Source organism: Lagopus leucura, unplaced genomic scaffold, assembly GCF_019238085.1.
Source record: "Lagopus leucura isolate 7727_CA_CO unplaced genomic scaffold, USGS_WTPT01 Super-Scaffold_100024, whole genome shotgun sequence".
NCBI classification, from domain to species: Eukaryota; Metazoa; Chordata; class Aves; order Galliformes; family Phasianidae; genus Lagopus; species Lagopus leucura.
Genome location: NW_024962276.1, coordinates 2,557,668 through 2,572,225, shown reverse-complemented (window position 1 = coordinate 2,572,225; position 14,558 = coordinate 2,557,668). Strand labels below are relative to the sequence as shown.

The window sequence follows — 14,558 nt, the reverse complement described above, 5'->3', positions numbered from 1 at the left end:
GCACTGCCATACAGCGGGGAGCAGAACACGAGGGTTATGTGAAGTGACACCGCAGCCGGCCCTGCTGCGGCGACGCCGGCAGAGTTTGGGCCAAGTTCTGGCTTTGGGTTTAGGTTGGGGTCTCTGTTTGAGCGGGGCCCGCCCTCTGAGATGGCCGGCATTGCCGCTTTAAGACGAGGGGAGCGGAAGGAGCGCTCTGTACGGCACGTGCGCACAGCGCCCGGCGGCGCAGGTGAGAGGTCGCCAAGATGGCGGCGCTGGCGGTGAGGCGGGCGCCGAGAGCAGCGGGGTTTTCGCCAGTTCCGTGCCGCGGCCTGGCCAAACCCGCGGGGCCGCCGAGCACCAGGCAGCTGCGGGAAGCCGATGAGGCCGCCCCGATCTTCCAGTACGTGGGGAAGGCGGCTAAGCGGAAGGATCGGGTTTTCGTGTGGGGTTTCTCCTACTCGGGCGCTCTGGGCGTGCCCAGCTTCGTGAAGCCGGACGCGGGCTGGAAGAAGCCGCGGCGGATCCAAGCGACGCCTTACCGACTGGAAACGGAGGAGAAGGTGGGCGGGGAGCCGGGGAGCTGGAGACTGGGAAGCTCCGTGTGAACGCGTCGTTCGCTGTGAGGGTGTCGGAGATGGAGAGGCTTCGGGCTCCTCCGGGGGGATTTAGAACCACGCAGACGCTGTCGTGCGCCTCCTGCTGTAGGAACCGCTTTGTCAATGCGTTGGGTTTGTGTTGTGAGGAGGACGTGGGAGCGGGTGAGGAGGGGAGCGGCAGAGCTGTGAGGGGTCTGGAGCACAGGTGTGATGGCTGGGCTGGGTCAGGGTGGAGCAGGGAGCAGTGAGGTGTTCTCTGAGCTTCCTCAAGTGCCTGGAAGGAGGTGTGAGATGGGGGTCGGACACCCGGGTAACTGCGAGAGGATGAGAGGTGATGGCTTTAAGTGGTGCCGAGGGAGGTTCAGCTTGGAGATCAGGAAATGTTTGTTCTCTGAAAGAGTGGCACAGCTGCACGGGGCGGTGGTGGAGTCACCGTCCCTGGAGGTGTTGCAGAGCTGCGGGGTTGTGGCACTGAGGGATGCGGGGTTGGTTTGGTGGTTGGACTTGGTGATCTCAATGGTCTTTTCCAACCTTAACAATTCTGTGATTCATTTTTCTACGCTTATTACTGAATGCTACTTTTTGTTTGTCTTCAAAGATAACCTCTGCTGCCTGTGGTTATGGATTCACGTTGCTGTCTTCTAACACCACTGACATCACCAAAGTGTGGGGCATGGGCCTGAACAAGGACTCCCAGCTTGGATTTCAGAGAAGCATAAGAGACAGAAGTAAGGATTGAGGTGTCGTAAGGCCTTACAGGGCAGCGCTGTGGGGTGCACACAATGAGGGAAACTTGAGATGAGAAGGTGTAGAAAATTTGCTGGAGGTTTTGATGCAGATCATAGGGCCATACAAACATGTTTACATGTTTTTTTGGTTTTTGAACTTAGCTGTGTTTTTTCATGGTTTGTAAGTAGGTATGGAAGCCATCCATCTTTTCTAGGCGCTGTTCCTATATTCTTGCCTAAAAGATAACTAAAATGGAAGCACCTTTTTGTTGAGTCTACAGATAATATGATGGACCAGTTATTAAAATGATTTTGGCAAGATGGTTTGCTCCCTTCTGTTGCCTTTGCATCTGTAAAGTAATTTCCTTTCACATGGAGATTTTTTGACAATGTCAGTGTTGGCTTTTTGTGACACTGTTGATTTATTTTATTTTCATACAAAATTGAATTTTGAAAGGAAAATGCATTATTCAAACATTTGGTCTTATACCAAACTCTCAAACACATGAAGATTATTATCTCTGTGAGAAAGCTGTCACTTTCCACCTAAACCAGATATCAAAAACCATGAGCTTCCTTTCCTTAAAAGGTATTTGTTTGAAAATATTCTTTAAACAGTTAGGAAAAAACGCATTATAACCAGTTTTTCCTCTTCATAAACTGTAAGAGCATAATTCATCAAGGTATGACATGTCTGTTATAGGCAAGAAATTAAACTTAATGGCAAACCAACAGAAAATAACTGCTGTTGTGGAGAATGCTGAAGTCTGTGCACTTAAACAGCAGCAGGAAAATGACAGCAGCCTCCACTCAGTTTTGCTTTTTAAGGTTTCAGCTCTTGCTCTGCCTTATTTCTGTAACTGTTCAAGTCTCAGAAGTGTCCTCTTGTCTTTAGTTTTTTTTTTTTTATTTCATGCTGATTTTTCTTTTTGCTAAAGAGTCCAGAAAAAGGTTAAATAGTTCTGCAGTTCAAGCCCTTCTAAGTAAGGGAGTGCACACTGTTTTGTGGGAGCTGTTGAAAGTGATGTGCAGATCAGTGAGGTTGCTTCTGTTCCACATTTAACTTTCCACAGACAAGTTTTCTGTTGGCTAGGCTGCTTGTTCCTTGGTTTTGCAGCCTAGCTTTGATAGCTGCTAATTCTAATGCTGTGTCCCCACAGAGCTGTTTCACAGGGAACCTAAACCTTCTGGTTTCCAGATGGCTGTATGTCGTGCTGTAGAATCAGCTGTTTCTAAGCTAAACTTACATTTTTATCTTTGCCCTATCTGCCTTAGCCACCTTGTTTGTTTTCCTCTCACGTCCTTCAGATACCATCAGTGATGATAGTGAGTTCATTACCACAGATCCCAGTAGGCTGAACTGGAAGGAACAGAGAGAAAAAGGGGTTTTGTTTTGTGACATCCCTGTCTCTTTAGACAGATAGACTTAGACCATAGACTTTAGACCTGACTTAGAGCAGGTGTAGGTGTTCTTCTTCTAACTGAGCAGTGAGAGCTAGTTAAAATGCTGCTACATGTGAGCAGAATACTGTATTGAGTCTTCTGGAATTTGCTTTCACCTGTTATAGTCTTTGATATCACAGCTTTTTTATCTCCCCTTAACCTTTTGCCTAGCAGTTGCTATGTTCTGCTGTTCATTTTTTTTCCCCAGTTGCCTGTAACTGATTACACATTCTTCAAGTTACTAAATCTTTTTTTAATACAGCCTGTCACTTTCCTTCTTGAACCTTAGATCTCTCATCCCTTATGGAGCTGTGCTTGCTATTGTTTTTTGCGTGCCAATTTCTGAAAGGGCCTTTAAGCTATTGTTCTTTAAATATGAAGCCCTAAGATTTTCTGTTTGCCTTTCATGCTGTCTTTTTGTGGTGTCTGCTATTGTACCTTGTTTGCAGTATCCCCATTTGTACAGAGTGCTTTAGTTTGAGCTCGGTGTTAGGCTTTCTAGTGATCCAAACGTACTCAACAAAATGATTGAGTGTGTGGCTGAAAGCCTCAGTTTCCCAGTTCTGGCCTCCTGGTGCTTTATTAACTTTCACTGTCCATGTATGGTGGATTTTTGGCTAGGCAGTGATTCTTCAGGATGGCTTCAGCCATCCCTATTTCTTTTAATCTTTTTCTCCCATTGATGAATACCACCCCCCTTTTTACTTTGATTAGCATCCTAGCTTTCAAAAATAAGTTTCCTTTTGTGTTGACTAGGAATCTGTTTGTGTATGTACAGTATAGTCAACAAATATATGATGAATTTCCTTTATAGAATCAACTGACTTCTTTATTTCTCTCTCTTCCTTAAGCCAAAGGCTATGAATATGTCTTAGAACCATCTCCAATCCCATTACCTCTGGAGAAGCCACAGAAGACTCGAGTCCTGCAGGTGTCCTGTGGCAGAGCTCATTCCCTGATCCTGACAGACAGCGAAGGAGGTACGGTGTTGCTCATGCTGGTAACAAGGGACTGACTGTGCTTTCACTGAAGACTTGAAAAAGATTGTCTGATGTCCTCTAGAACTAGATCCCAGAAGCACTGCCTGCACTGTCAGTGTGATGCAGGTCTTTGTGGGATTGCTCCCAGGAAGCAGAGGCCTGAGCTGATAATCATGCTGTGCTCTGCATGCTGTTTGGCTGAAGCTGTAAATGTGCTGGATGCTTTTTGACTGCAAGTATTGCAAAATACGGTTTGTTTATCTAGCCTCAGGCCTCCTTTAAGTGCAGGCTGTTTGTCTTGTTTGGGCAGATATGTTTTTGAATTCATTTTTGCATAGCTATGCCAATAGTTCTGTGTTACTTTCCCTGTGGAGCCCCAGTGCTGCATGTATAAAAGCAGTGAATGAGTCGGGCTCTGTGCAGAAGGTCTGCTGTGTGAATTGGCGTTCTGCCTCCGTGCTGACTCTCTGGAGCAGTGGCTTCAGTGCTGCTGATTGCCAGTGAGCTGCATGGTGGATGTGACACTCCTGTGGGAGCACTGATCTGTTCCTGAGTCTCCTTGGCAACGGCAGGCTGGGCTGTGCAATTACTGAAGGACAGCCAATGGGCTCCAGGTACTGCTGCAGCAACGCTCCTGGTTATTGTTGGCTGAAATGGATTCAGTCACTTGACTTTAAGAGGATTTGGCTGGGAGGAAGCTTCTGCCCAGTTTTCAAGTGCTGTGTTTAAACTTTCATACTGAGGGCTTTACTAATATATCTTATGTACCTACAAAGAAGCTTTTGTGAGGTTGGGCAGCAACAAAACTGCTGTGTTTTATCATTGTTTTTCAGTCTTCACCATGGGAAACAATTCTTATGGACAGTGCGGTCGGAAAGTTGTTGAAGATGAAGTTTACAGGTGAGAATCCAAATGATTGGAACTTTGTTAACCTTAAAAGCATTGTTGCATGAAAAGAACCTTTCAGGAAAGCTTGTAGGTGGTATAAGGATACTGTTCTTAATCTTGAGCAGGCTTTTATGCTGCAGGCATCATGCAAAAAGGGCCTGACTGTAAAGCCAGGCTGGACACGAGCATTCTTCTTACCACGTTCATAAAACAGGAAAAAAAAAAGTCAATATCTGACAATTTTCACAGGACACAGGGAGGAACAGCAGCCTTCATAAATAGCCTGAGGTGATCTGTATCAGTAGTTTTTCCTTCAGCCTTTCAGAGGGGATGTGTAAGTGGCTCTTCTGAGGGGGGGGGGAGGTCTTAGAAATGCCATTTCATCACAGAAGAGTCATCCTTTTGTTGGACCTCTGTGCTGTGACTGCCTTTGAGGCTGGACTCATTTCCTTGACGGTGTGTTTATGGGCCACAAAATGCATTCTCAAAATACTTACAAGAGAGTAGTGATCTAAGTGGGAATGTGTTGGAAGTTACTGATTCCATCACTGGGCTTGGAAGAGGTCTTGCAGATTGCTGTGTGATCCATGAGACTTGGCCTGTGGAGCTTTAAGGCAATAGCTGTAATTTAGCTAGCTGCTCTTCACCTTGATACTGGAAGTGTTCAGAGGTATTACAGTACAATCAAGGTACTGTTCAGAATTCCTGTTTTTATGAAAGAGTGAAATGAATGCTAACACTGCTGTTTGTGCTCTGGGATCTAATTTCAATTAGTCTGTAGGTAAGCATAGTGTTTATGCAGGTGCTGCAGTATTATCTACTGTCAGTGTTCTTTCCAGGCTAGGGAATGTGTCTGAGGACTTCCACCCCCAGTTCCCATTAAAGGTTATATTTTAAAAGCATCTGTTCTTCTCTCTAGGAGAAGAGAATGCAAAATCAGTTCACTTTTTTGTTCAGTGGAACTGTGCTTTCTGATCCTATAAGAGCATGAAAGACTCTCTTCTTCAAACAGCAAAGTGACCTTTGGGTAAAGGGAGGTCTGCCTTCACATTCTTCAGTTGCAGTCCTCTGAAATGCTCTCTTTGCCTTTTATCTTCTCGGTTGCTATTTGATGGTATCCAGTGAAAGCCATTTAATTCATCAACTGAATGATTTTGACAGCAGAGTTGTCCAGGTAAGAGGATCTTCTGAATCTAAATCTGAAGGTGGGTGGGAAACTGGCTGAGTGACTAAGCCCAGAGCATGGTGATCAGTGGTGTGAAGTCTGGCTGGAGGCCATCATCTGGTGGTCTGTCCTGGGCTCAGTGCTGGGTCCAGTCCTATGAAACACCTTCATTAATTCCATTGGAGTCCTGCTCGCAGGGGAGCTGCTTTATTTCAAATTTTGTCTTTTTTATTTCAAAAGTGAACTGTGGGGCCTGCTGAGGGTTTGCACAAGGCTGTTTGTAATGCTCGTTCCTCACACAGCTGCAGCATTTCCAGGCACAGGGGCAGTTCAGCAGTAGTAGGCTGTGCTGCCACAGTAGTATTTTGTGTATAGGTGTTGCTTCTGGCTTGTGCAGCATCCTCAAAGGCAAGGATGATGTATTTGTCAGCAGTCAGAGAGAACATTGCACGTCCTAATTGTGCTTAGAGGTAGGCTTTTCTAAGGTTTTTTTCTCAGGGGAATTGAGTCATTGGTACCTGTTTGTACTTTTGCAGCATCTGCTTGCTTAAAATTTCTGGTACTCAATCTCTTAAATTGTGAGTTGATGTTTGGCAAAGTTTTAGGCTCTATTTTTGAAGAGCTTGACTTTAATTTGTGCCAAACCTGTGGCAGATACGATTGCTGGTTCAGTGTAAACCTAGATTTGAGAACAGCTGTGTTCCTGGAGCATGTGCATGGCAAGGGATCAGTAGCACTTTGTAACTGGCATTGAGAGCTGTGTGGTAGCATTCTGAGAAGGGAAATCTCTTATTTATTCTTTACTGTTATTATGTTGCACTGCTGAATCTGGCTTTCTGTTAACTAAGCCTTGTTCTGGATCTCAAAACAACTGCAGCATGACTTCCCACAAAGAAAGCTGTGCTGTTTCTTGTGTTGTATCATGCTGTTTGTAGCCTGTAGAGCACTTTCATTTGCAGAGAAAGGTCAAAATCTGAGCTGATGGGCGCTGTAGAGGTTCATTGCTCAATTTGTCTGCCAGTAATGTTTCAGTGAATCAGTTCTGAACACATGACCTTTCCTGACCAGGTCTGGCTTTCTGTTTGTGTGCAGGTTGTGTGTGGGCAGGACCACAGTCTGTTTAGAACCAAGAAAGGCGCTGTCTTTGCGTGCGGTTGGGGAGCTGATGGGCAAACAGGTAGGAGCTCAGCTTGCTATATTCATCCATTCACTAAAATGCAAGCTCTTAATTCAGAGCTTAATTTGTCTTGCATGTATGGATGGAAGGGGGCTGGTGTGTTTCCAGCTGTGTGCAGATGTTCTCAGTACTCTTATGTAGCCACAGAGACACAGCAGTTCAGTTCATTTTCCAGATACCGTGCTGTCAGTCCCAGCATGCAGTCTGAGGAGGATGTGTTTGCTGCTTGAAGCTGGAGGGGAGGTTATCTGGCAGTGGCATGTGAAAGTTAGCTCCCTGCTTCCATGCAGACTTTCTTTGCTTCACGATTCTCATTTCGGGGTCTTTTGCTTTGGACTAACAGAGATCTTTGGCTGCAGCTGCTGTCTTAGCATGGGATCTTTGGCCAGGTCCTTCTTCTGGTGGCTCTTGCTGGCAAAGGACTTTCTCTGAGCCCTTCCTGCTGTTTAGTCCTTCTGCTGCTCCTGAAGCTGGGTTCTTTCTGCAGTTCTGTCACGCAGGCATACTATCTCCTTCTATGATCTAGTGACCCATCTGGTGGATGAAGGAAAGGCTGTTGATTTGGTCTACCTAGACTTCAGCAAAGCCTTTGACACTGTCTCCCACAGCATTCTCCTACAGAAGCTGGCAGCCAGAGGCTTGGATGGGTACACTCTTGGCTGGGTAAGGAGCTGGCTGGAGGGCCGGGCACAGAGAGTGGTGGTGAATGGAGTCAAATCCAGCTGGCGACCGGTCGTGAGTGGTGTTCCCCAGGGGTCGGTGCTGGGGCCTGTCCTCTTCAATATCTTTATTGATGACCTCGATGAGGGCATCGAGTGCACCCTCAGTAAATTCGCAGATGACACCAAATTGGCTGGAAGTGTGGATCTGCCTGAGGGTAGCGAGGCCACACAGAGGGACCTGGACAGGCTGGAGAGCTGGGCTGGAGCCAATGGGATGAGTTTCAACAAGGCCAAATGCCGGGTCCTGCACTTCGGCCACAACAACCCCAGGCGACGCTGCAGGCTTGGGGCGGTGTGGCTGGAGGACTGCGTAGAGGAAATGGACCTGGGGGTATTGATTGATGCTCGGCTGAACATGAGCCGACAGTGTGCCCAGGTGGCCAAGAAGGCCAATGGCATCCTGGCTTGCATCAGAAACAGTGTTGCAAGCAGGAGCAGAGAGGTGATTGTTCCCCTATATTCAGCACTTGTGAGGCTGCACCTCGAGTACTGTGTCCAGTTTTGGGCCCCTCACTGCAAGAAAGATATTGAGGCCCTGGAACGTGTTCAAAGAAGGGCAACAAAGCTGGTGAGGGGTCTGGAACACAGGCCATATGAGGAGAGGCTGAAGGAGCTGGGAATGTTCAGCCTGGAGAAGAGGAGGCTCAGGGGAGACCTTATTGCTCTCTATAACTTCCTGAAGGGAGGTTGTAGTGAGCTGGGGGTCGGCCTCTTCTCTCGTGTCATTAGTGATAGGACCAGGGGGAATGGTTTCAAGCTACGGCAGGGGAGATTCAGGCTGGACATGAGGAAGTATTACTTTTCAGAAAGGGTGGTCAGGCACTGGAATGGACTGCCCAGGGAGGTGGTGGAATCACCGAGCCTGGGGGTGTTCAAGGAAAGACTGGATGTTGTGTTGAGGGACATGGTTTAGTGGGAGCTATTGGGGGTAGGTGGATGGTTGGACTGGGTGATCTTTTAGGTCTTCTCCAACCTTGGTGATTCTATGATTCTATGTGGTCTGTCTGCATTCTGGTCTCCTGTCCAAGCAGCTGTCACATCATCTGCTGGCTTCCCAGCATTTTTTGCCACTTCTCCTGCTGTTGTCCAAAATGATTGCAGTGTATGCTGTCACTCCTGGCTGTCTTTGCAGAAGGCACAGTGCTGTGGGACTTTGCCTCCATCAGGATATCTGCTTGGCTTGTTCAGTGCTCTCAAACTCTTCAGTCCATGCAGACAAGAGAGATGAGGGCCTAGGCTGTGTCCTGTGTATGGCTGTATAAAGTTGTTCTGTATTTCAGAGAGAGAAGCTTTGGTTAGTGGAGCTGGTGTTTGTGGCTGCTTGTCCATTGAAGTGTGTTTGGTGTAGGAATTAAAGAATGGCTGGAAAAATATTCTTAATCATCTTGCTCTTTTTTTTTTTCCCCTTTCAGGTCTTGGACACTACAATATCACTAGTGTTCCAACTAAGCTAGGTGGTGACATTGCTGGAGTGAACATTATCCAAGTCTCTTCCTATGGGGACTGTTGTCTGGCTGTTTCAGATGAGGGAGACCTCTTTGGTTGGGGAAATTCAGAATACTTGCAGTTGGCATCTGTCACAGAAACCACACAGGTCAGTTGGCCTGGGGGCCTTGTTTTCACATGTTTCTGTTAGGCTGCAGTTAAAAATTAAGTGCTTCTCTCAGCTCTTTTTTTGACAGCAGTATAAATCAATATAAACTAACACCACTAGCAAGCTGATTTTCCCAATGGTTTACGAAACCAGTGTGTCTGAAATGGTTGTATAGCTTTAGGGCAGCATGTTTCCCAGCTGTTGATAGGCAGAGGTTTGGGTTACCTCATCCCAGTTTGTTTGTCTGTTATGGGGTAGAGCACACTGTGTTCTTTTCCTCAGCCCATTGCTTTTGCACCCAATGAGATGCAGCTTAGTGTTTGTGCTGGATGCTTTAATGAGGCAATCTTAGGATCTGTAGAAAGAAATAAAGATGGGGGGTGGGGGGAGTATATGGTTTTAATAACTTTTAAAATCAAGGTGTTGTTAATAGATATGTATTATACAGCAGGGAAATTAGGTTCTTTAATTATGCAGTTCATAATGTTGAACTCTGTGCCATGGGCCTGGATTTTTACACCAGCTCCCTTAGTAAGTTTAGAGTTGGCCCTAAACAAGTCCCAGGTTTTTGCACATAGAAGCTTGTTGGAGCAAACTTCTGTGGGTAAAGAATATAGTGCTGACTTCACACAAGTGTTGTAGCAGTGATGTAATTAGACAGATGGTCTCCTCTTAGAGTTAGTGTAGAAACAGAGTCAGGGAATTCATTCATACTCTGCTATTCCTGGCAGAAAGCTAAGAGCAAGCAGTCATGTTAGGGTGGCCCTAGTGAAATATGTCACTTTGTTTCTTATGCTACTCCTTGTCTGTCATTAATGTAGGGCTAATTACTGAGGCTTGGGAGGCCTGAAGACAATGACTATTAGAAGTAGTGTAGTGGCTGCCTGACTGGGTGCTTATGGCTGAGGTAGCTGAATGGCACCTTTGCTAAAGCTGGACTTCTACTTATCACATAGGTAATGTGCAAATTACAGAACAGCAGGTACTGCCTGTAACTAAAACTATAGAAAGCATTAAAAATTGAGGTGTTTCCCAGTTTAGTACCTTGTCTGAAAGAACTCTTGCAACCTCATGCAGGTGAACGTTCCCAGACATTTGCCTTTCAAGATTGGGAAGATAAAGGAGGCTGCGTGTGGAGGTACTGGCAACATTGTGCTAACTGGTGAGTTGATTTTTACAGCCATCCTCTTTAATGCAAGGCCATGCAGTGGGTGGGTTATAACATACTGAAGCCAGCTTCTTGTTCTCTAGAAGCAGGGAGTTTCTGTCAGTATGAGAAAAGCTTGGATGATGAGAACACTATGATTTAAGAGTGAACTAGAGATCCTTTCTGATCCCTTGTTTTCTGATCATATGGGTGGCCTATAATGAAGGTGGATATAGGAAAGAAGTAAGGCAACACTTGAGAAGGAGGAGCAGGCCTTTATAAGTCAGACTTATAAATAAATCTTGATAAAGCAGACTAGAAAGCAGAGAGTTCTGAAAATTCTTGCTGATGTTCTTGGGATTGCCAGCAGTGTGAGGAGCACAGCTTGAAGAAAGATCCTGAATAAAGGAGCAAGGGAAAGGGTTGCACTGCTTTGAGGAAGGATTTTCTTGATGAAGACATTCCCACTTACAGTGCAGTTACTGTGAAGACTTTTGAGCTTCTAGCATGAAGGAAGCAAAGCTGGCAGTCATAGCATCTTATTCTGTCTTACGCTGTCCAGCTGCTGCCTTTTAAGAGAGAATGGCAGGCAGGGCAGCTAGCCTGCCTCAAAGGTTTGGCTGTGCCTCAAAGGAATAAGCAGTGATAATAAAATATTCAGTCTCTAGCTGAAGGATTTTATCCAGCCTGCACTGTGTTGGCGTTTTTCCCCCATAAAAGTTTTGCCTGTGAAGCTTGATGGGCCTACACAGCTTAGGGAAAAAAAATAAAGGGAATGTATTGTTTATTACTTCTGAATATTCAAAAGGTGTTTGACCTCTCTGGGAGAAAGGAGGATATATCCCTTTGGATCTGATTAACTCTTGGTCATGGCATGAATTTCACAAGCACAGACTTTATTACAGAGTGTCTTCTTACTGTAATGCAGAAGAAGGAAGTGTTTTTGTCTGGGGATACGGAATTCTTGGGAAAGGACCAAACCTAACTGAAACAGCAGTGCCAGAGATGATCCCCCCCAGCCTTTTTGGCTGGTCAGACTTCAGTCCTGATGTCCGTGTTGCTCGTGTTCGCTGTGGGCTCAGCCACTTTGCAGCACTTACAAGTAAGTTTCTAGTCCTGTTGTCATGAAGAAGTCGTATGGCCGTGCTATTCTCAGCTTAACTAACAGACAAAACCACCTTTCTTTAAGCTTAAACCACGCTGTAATGCAGCAGGAGCGGCAGCATGTTTGCAGGAGTCAGCGTGATCTCTGATCATAGGTGCTGCTATGATAAAACCTGTTTCAGTGTGAACATGTCTGTTACTTACTTGTCACTTCTGAAATGAACTGTAAGTTCTAGAAAGTGTTATTCTTCTAGTAAAAGAAGATAATCAATCTTTTTCAAACAGTAAAGCCAGGCAGGTTTTTTACTTTCTCATACAGAATAAATCAATTACACTTCAGAAGAAAAAAGAATTCCAGTGATAGATGGACAAGCTAACACTGAGAGTTTGAATGTCAGGATTTCTTGCATCTTCTGACCAATTCCATCAGCAGCCTGAGGTGGGAAGAGTTAGTATGCTAGGATGTGTTACCATGATATGTATGCATGTGTTGACACCAGCCTTAAAAAGCAGCTTTGGATGTGAAGGTCACTTCAAAATGATCAGCAGAGGGCAGCAGCACAGGAAACCCGTGTGCTTGCTGAGCAAAAACCCTGCTTTGCTAATGAGGAGTGCTCAGTCCTGACTGCTTGTCAGTGCTGGGGAAGTGATGTGCCTGTATCTGGTCTCCCCTGTTATCCAGAAGGTGTTACAAACTGCAGCCTGCCTAAACTGGACTTGTTTTGGTTGTCTCTTCTTTGGAGCTGATCTGCATGCTTCAGTATGTCAGGAGGATTGAAAAATGGTCACTTCCTGACACAGCTGAATGTGATTTTTGTTTTTCCTCAGTTACCAGTAGAAGTCTCTCCTGTTGGGCAGTAAGCACTGTCCAGGTGTTGGACTGGGTTGGGTTTCACTGCCTTGTTTACCCCACAAGGGCTGCTGCCTGCACTTGTGCAAGGCCTGTGACCTGGGCTCACACCACATCCTTATCTCTAAATTGGAGAGAGATGTATTGGAAGGCTGAACTACTCAGTGGATAAATAATGGGTTGGAGGGTTGTGGTCAACAGCTCTGTGTCCAGGTGGAGACGAGACACAAGTGGTGCCCCCCAGTGGTTTTGGGGCCAGTGCTCTTCAACATCTCTATCAGTGACATAGAGGGCTCTGTATACTCCCAGCAGCACCATAGCCACAGCTGCCAACATCACAAATAGAGGTTTGTTTTTTTTTTTTAATGACTCCACCTGATTATTTTTTTTTCTATTCTTTGTTTGCATAGACAGAGGAGAACTCTTTGTATGGGGCAAGAATCTAAGAGGGTGCCTGGGAATTGGAAGAATGGAAGACCAGTATTTCCCATGGAGGGTAAGGACAATGATGTTAAGACCAAGAGTGTATTTTTTAGCTCATCTTTGCTATCATGAGGGCAAGAAACTTCATTTATTACATAGTTTGGTTAAGTAATTTTGGCAGAAGTGGCAACCTAAGGTGACTGTAGGACTGCTTTCTTTTCCAAAGGTCCTTGTCTAGCCTTCCCCAGGATGGAGGTATTTTTGAGTCTGCTTTGAGGGTTTTGTTCCCTCCGACAACTGGCTCCTGCAGGATGTTACTACATCACTGTGCCAAAGTGAGAGCAGTTACCATTCTCTTTGTAATGTCCTGCTCTACAGCTATCTCTGCATTCCTTTAGCTCCAAGGAAAAGCTAGCATCTTGCCATTTGTAGCCTCTGCTTTCCTTGAGCTTTAAGTGCACTACAAATGAAAGAGGCATAGCTGGACTAGTGGGTGGGCTGGGTCTGCCTAACATCAGAGCAAAAACTGCCTTAGGCAAAGTTGAGTTTTTACATCTCTCCTGTCCTTGCTGATGAGAGAAGAGACTAATCCTTGTGGTGCTTGGGCAGATCCTCATCCTGTTGTCTGGGTTACGTTCAGGTTTGGGCATGTTTTTGTGCTGTCTGCTAGTGAGGCCTCCCTTTCTGCCTTTCCAAAACTTTGTGAGGGCAGAACAGGAATGTTTCACTGCTCAATGCACGAGCATCTCTGGTGCTCAGACTTGCTTTCTCTGGGTTTTCCAGATGATACTTTCATAGGTGTAAGTTCCTGCAAAAGCCACAGGTATGTTAAGCAGAAGGGAGAATGAGAAATGGGAAATACAGCATAGGAAATCTCATCTTGAGAAGCAGTCTGCTCTTGTGTGTCTGATCCAGGTAACTATACCCGGCGAAGTGGTGGATGTTGCATGTGGAGTTGATCACATGGTAAGCATGGTTAAATCTTTCATGTGATATTGCTGAGCCTTGGCACTGTGCTTGGAAGACGAGGGTCGTGGCGAAGAGCTTCTTGGAAAGGAAGGCTCACTCCAGGGAGCCAGGCAAGAGGTGACTGTGAGCAGAGACAGCCACAACAGTGCCTGGCTGTGCTGTCATCTCTGCATCGTGGAAACGCTCCAGCCCGGCTGCGGGAAGGAATTACATTCCCCAAAGAGAGTGGAAATGCAGGGAGTGCTCTGGCAGCTTTGTGGCAGGCTCCCAAAGAGTCTGACACCCAGCCCACAGCTGGTGAGTCCCTCTGGGCACAAGGATGAAGAGCATCTCCCTCCCTCAGGGAAGACTGGCAGGAGATGAAATCTGTAGCTCAGGACATTCATTTGTGGATGCTTTCTCTGGCACATCAGTGTTGGACTAAGCCAAGCTATTTCTCAAGAGAAAACTTTTCTTCTGTTACTATGTTTTTATGTGGAAGAAAACTCATTCTGGCTGTTGGAGTCCAGCACAGCTGTCCCCTGCATCCACCACCAGCTGTGGACTCTGAAGACTCTGCATCCAAGGAACACATTCATTAAACTGGGAGAGTGAGAACTTGTCTGCAGGGGGAAAGTACTGCTAAATAAGACAATTTATGGAAATTGTGGATACATAAATCATATGCTGCCTACATTGCCACTGCTATGGAAGCACAGATTGATGGACAGTGGAAGTAGGCTGCAAACAAAGCTCCCTTCTGACTACACGCAGTGGCGATGAGCAGCACTTACTGTTTGTCAGTACT

General features: G+C 46.0%; 1 protein-coding gene across 1 annotated transcript; it reads left to right on the top strand.

The window, feature by feature from the left end:
- Positions 1-248: 248 nt before the first annotated feature.
- Positions 249-14,558, top strand: RCC1L (RCC1 like). Its single transcript, XM_042879419.1, has 11 exons — positions 249-545; positions 1,180-1,309; positions 3,604-3,732; positions 4,566-4,632; positions 5,743-5,794; positions 6,878-6,962; positions 9,097-9,278; positions 10,356-10,440; positions 11,354-11,527; positions 12,790-12,875; positions 13,718-14,558. Exons 1-11 carry the CDS (start codon positions 249-251, stop codon positions 13,793-13,795), a joined length of 1,365 nt encoding a protein of 454 aa, XP_042735353.1. The 3' UTR covers positions 13,796-14,558.